This window comes from Microtus ochrogaster, unplaced genomic scaffold (assembly GCF_000317375.1).
Source record: "Microtus ochrogaster isolate Prairie Vole_2 unplaced genomic scaffold, MicOch1.0 UNK18, whole genome shotgun sequence".
In the NCBI taxonomy this organism is placed as follows: Eukaryota; Metazoa; Chordata; class Mammalia; order Rodentia; family Cricetidae; genus Microtus; species Microtus ochrogaster.
Window position 1 is genome coordinate 613,736 of NW_004949116.1, and position 4,920 is coordinate 618,655.

At 55.0% G+C, this 4,920-nt stretch overlaps 1 protein-coding gene across 2 annotated transcripts in view; it reads right to left on the bottom strand.

The window, feature by feature from the left end:
- Positions 1-2,945, bottom strand: part of Smarcd3 (SWI/SNF related, matrix associated, actin dependent regulator of chromatin, subfamily d, member 3) — a 33,021-nt gene extending 30,076 nt beyond the window's left edge. Inside the window, exons 1-3 of one of the 2 annotated variants that reach the window (XM_026789419.1) lie at positions 2,874-2,944; positions 1,609-1,690; positions 1,065-1,205 (exon numbers count right to left, since the gene is read on the bottom strand). In XM_026789419.1, the coding sequence (XP_026645220.1) occupies positions 1,065-1,103 (39 nt within the window). In that variant the 5' untranslated portion in view covers positions 1,104-1,205; positions 1,609-1,690; positions 2,874-2,944. Of the gene's footprint in view, positions 1-1,064; positions 1,206-1,608; positions 1,691-2,873 lie in introns of both variants that reach the window. The other variant, XM_026789418.1, reaches the window with a different exon arrangement.
- Positions 2,946-4,920: the final 1,975 nt, after the last annotated feature.

Below are 4,920 nucleotides of genomic sequence, written 5' to 3' on the forward strand. Positions count from 1 at the left end.
TACAGATGCCTGAATACTAACACTGGTGTGTGTGTGTGTGTGTGTGTGTGTGTGTGTGTGTGTGTGTGTGTGTTGGAGGTAGACGTTAGGAACAGCAACTGGCCCAGTGCTTCCTCTTACTCCACCCCAAGGAAGTAGAGGCTGAGAGAGGCCTTATTGCCCACATATGCTCCCAGTGTGAGGCCTTCTGAAGCACTATCTTCCAAGAACCACTTCAAGCTACATCCATTCAGGGCTCTCCCGAGGTCCCTCCTCAGAGGCCCACACCACCTGTGGCACTTCTTTCAGCCCTTTCCCATATCCAGCAAGGTTCTTGAAAAGTGGCCTTTCTCTCCTACACCCTCGCATGTCCCTCTAGACAAGCTGGAACTGGTGTGGGACTGCCCAAAACCACGTTCCACTTCTAGGGGAAGGAGGGTCCAGCTCCTGTGTAGCAGCATGACAGTACATCCAAGCTTGAAGCCCACATGGAGGCGCAGAAGAGCCACCAGCACCCCTTTCCCTGTGAACAACCCCATCTGGGGCCTCTGTGGGGCTCTGAGAAGTCTGTTTAGCCTGTGTAGCTTGCTGAGCCAAAGATGTGTCAGGGGGCTGCAGACTCCTCCCAGACAATAGGGATCATCGGGAGAGGGAGGCATGGGATCATTGGGAGGTGTTTGTGTGACCAGAGAGATGTCATGCATCCAGGGGTCTGTGAACAGTGAGGAGTCAGAAGAAATCAAATCCATAAACCCTTTTCATATGAGCTTGGCTTCAGATTAACTTGTTCCTGGGTCAGAGTGGCTTTGAGAGGCAGGGCCTAGGGACTCCTAGGGAGATGAGGGGACACTTATAAGAGGTAGCACAGGTGTGGCAGAAGGCACTGAATGACAGATGTCATCAGGTTAGGTTCAGGAGAGTGCCCCAAGCTGGGAGGGATGCATAGAGGTCTGTGTGGACACTTGGGACCAGTGGGGAGGTGGGAAGACAGCTGGGGGTGGGGAGCAAGGCATGGTCAGAGCCCAGAGCTGGCAGACTTTGGCCAAAGCTCCTGCTCCTAGGCTGGCAGAGAAGGAAGCACCTACCTGTACCACGGTGGGTAGGTGCTGAAGACCTGGAGTCATAGATGGCAGGGTCCTGCAACTGGGCAGTCATCCAGTGCCCCTTTGGTGCCCCGGCCCAGAGCCTGCCACGCCTGTAGCACCAAGGGCCATGCTGAGGAGGATCTGAAAGGAGAGGGCTGTGGGAGGCGTGGCCTGGGCCCCGAGCCCCTAGGGCAGGCTCCAAAGGGCCTTGGAGGGAGGCTAGGTTCCAGGCCTCCTTTCAAAGGAGGTCAGGCGTCTGAGGAAGAATCTGGGAAATTGTGCAGAAGAGGCCACGTCCTGGGGCCAGCACAAGCCAACCAAGGCCAGGGAACTCAAGGAAGAACATAAGTAGGAACCATGTGTGCCTGATGCAAATGGATGAGGGCCCAGAACAAAGAACTTCAGCCTTGAGCTGACCCCAGGCGGGGACCTGTCCCCACCAGGTCTTAGGGGTGTGAATGGAAATTTGAGGCTAAAAGAGACCTTCTGATCAGGATTACACCTAGCATCAAAGGCAGCCTCTGATGGGCAGGTAGGTGGTCACCTGCACAAAACCAGCAACGGCTCCCGGCTCTCCTGTACGCATTGCCTTCTGGGTTCACCCCAGGTCCAGTGGCCTTTCCCTCCTGGGAAGAGCAGAAAGACCTCAGGCTTGGAGCAAGAGCATACAGTGCCGTGGGTGGGAAGGGAGGACAGGTTTGAGAGTGGTCTGGTCCAGGAACATGCAGAGCCTATGGGCAGAGATTCACTGGCCAAGCGTGGAAGATGGAGTGGGACCCAGCTGAGGATGCTGAGGTGGGATGTGGGGCGTGTGACAGGAGAGCCAAGAGGGTCTGAGGTAGATGTGCGTGAACAGGAAAGGGGCTAAAGTCTGAGGACGGGGACGGGAGTCCGCAGGCAGTGAGGACAGAGAGATAACTTGAATGGGAGAGGACTGTCCATGGAGGGGGTAGCAAGTGGAGTCTGTGAAGATGCCAGGCAGTGGGCAGGAAGGAAGGTGCCAGGTAGGGAAGGAGTGAGAGGATGCCAGATAGGGCAAGTGGGAGAAGGCTGCCAGGAGGAGCAGGTGGAGAAAGTGCTAGGCAAGAGGGAGGTGCCAGGCAGTGGGAAGGAGGGTGGTGCCAGACAGGGAAGGGAAGGTGCCAGGCAGCAGGGTGCCAGACAAGGGCAGGGGGAGGGGATGCAGGTGGAAGGAGGGTGGGAAGATTCAAAGTAGGGGTGAAAAGAGAGGGTAGTAGGTAGGGATGAGGTGTCAGAGATGGGGCTGAATGGAGTCGGCTAGAAAGGGTAAGAGACAGAGGTTCTAGGTCAGTGAGAGTGCCAGGCAGAGGGTGGGCAACACCAGGAAAGAGGGACGATGACAGCAAAGAAGAAGGGGGATGCCAGATAGGGAGGAGGAGACTGGCCAGGTAAAGGGAAGATGCCAAGCAAGGGAAAGCAGGGAAATGACAGGTGGGTAGAGGAAGGGGATGCCAGGCAAAGGGAAGGATGCCAGGTGGGGAGGAGGGATGCCAGGAAGAGGGAGGAGGGATGCCAGGTAGAGGGAGGGAAAGGAATGCCAGGCAGAGAGAGGAAAAGGAATGCCAGGCAGGAGGAAGAGGGATGCCAGGCAAAGGGGAGGAGGGATGCCAGGGAGCAGAAGGAGGGATGCCAGGCAGGGAAGAGAAGGGATGCCAGGCAGAGGGAGGAGGGGGATGCCAGCAGTGGCAAGGCAGCACTGCCAGCAGGGAAGGCGGGGGCGCTGGCGCAGCGCGGCTGGGCGGTGTGTTTGCCTAGGGCCGTGGGGGCCGCGCGGTGCGGGTCGCTCACCTGCTCCCTCGGGACCCCGGCCCGGAGCGCGGCTGCCCGCCCTCCGCTCCGAGCTCCAGCTGACTTGGCGCCTGCGCTGCTGCAGCCTGGAGCGGGGGAGGTGCAGGGAGCGTCTGTAAAGAGCTAGGCACTTAATAATGAGTTAGGGATCGGAGTAAGAAGCTTTGCCCCATCCAACAGTGCATGTAGTTTTCTGCTCTGAGTCCTGAGACTGACCCCTTACCAGACCTAGACTCACCCGTGGTGAACTTGCACAGATATCTTGCAAATGCCCCTGTGCACCCATCTTTCACAATATGCTCAAAATCCTCTGTGTGGCTTCTCACTGCTCCACACTAACCCTCCACCCTATGGGGCTATACACACAGTTGTGTGTTCACACACAATGGGAGCATCCTAAGTGCTGCAGATGGTACCTAGCAAGGAAATTCCCTTTCCTAACGTAGTGTCCCCGTGCACACCGTGGGAGAAAAGGCTTTGGTACCCTTGCAGCATTTCAGACTCAATTGAGATCTCTGGTGGAGTTTGGTTAGTTGACACAGACCTCAAGAAGGCCTCTCAGAACATAGGCCCAGGCAAGCCTGGCTCTGGTCACCTGTGAGGTCTTCCCAGAGTCCCACCTCCCATCACTAGACCCCAACTAGGAGACTATCTGACCATGTAGGATTCAACTCTGACCTTCAGAGCAAATGGGTTCAAGGAGCTGGGTAAGGGTCAGCATGTGTGGGCAGAAGCTGGTGAAGAGGAACAGACAGGGAGAGTAAGCCTGCTTGATGCCTGGGAGCAAAGGACAGTACCCCCCTCCTCCAGGGACACAGAGGACTGTAGGGAGCTGTGAAAGAGGCTGAGGTCATGGCCCTGCCCAGCTCCCTTAAGTTTCCCTCTGCCCTAGAGGCCTGGTCACTCCACTTACATGATGAACACTCCAGAATCTAAGCCCTGAGCCCTGCCTGGCTGTGCTATCCCAGGGATCCATGGGTCTCACAGGCATGAGCAGAGTGTGCGCGGGCTCTCTGTCTTTCTATTTCTATTGTCTTAAAATTTTAATCACGAAAAATAGACATAATAAAAAATATAACATCTTTTTAAAAGATTTACTTTTATTTGAAAATATGTGTGTGTGGGTATGTACACATGTGTGAAGGTACCTATAAAGGCAAAAAGAGGGTGTTGGACCCTCTGAAGCTGGAATTACAGGCAATTCTGAGCTGCCTAAGAAGAGAACTAAACTCTGATCTTCTGCAAGAGCAACACATAACTGCTGAGCTACCTACTTACACACACACACACACACACACGCACAAGCACACACACACACACACACACACACACCCTTTTTTGGGGCAGGATGTCATGTATCCCAGACTGGCCTCACACTTGCTACATAGCAGAGGGTGCTCTTGAACTCCTGTTCCTCCTGCCTTTACCCGAGATCACAGTGCGGGTGCCCTGTCTCTCTGACCTTTGACTACAGGCTGGGGCAACTCCACCGCTGTTCTACTCAGAGCTGGTAGGGAAGCCACCCAAGCTGGGGTGTAAGATGGTGGAGAGTGAATCTGGTACCCTGGTACTTCTCGGTGGGTCAGCGGGGAAGAACGTCAGAGATGCCAGTGAGATCACCACAGTGCTCACAGCCTTGGCTGCAAATTACTCCTGCTGTCTTTCTGCCACTCCCGACAGGGACTCTGTGATGGGACCAGGGAAGCATGTCAGTCTGGGCTTCCTGGCTATACCTAATGCCTGACACCAAGTAAGAGGCTGTTTCAGAGAGATAGGGCAAGCACCACGCCCTGAGATGTCTGTGCTGGGTTGAGGCAGCTAAGCAGGACCTGGCTAGTGTTGAACTAGACTAAAATTGGGGTGAATTTGTACCCTGAAACACCAGGGTACAAATTTTTCTTACATTTTTTTAAATTTATTTATTTATTAAAGATTTCTGTCTCTTCCAAGCCACCGCCTCCCATTTCCCTCTCCCTCCCCCAATTAAGTCCTCCCCCCTCAGCCCATAGAGCAATCAGGGTTCCCTGACCTGTGGGAAGTCCAAGGA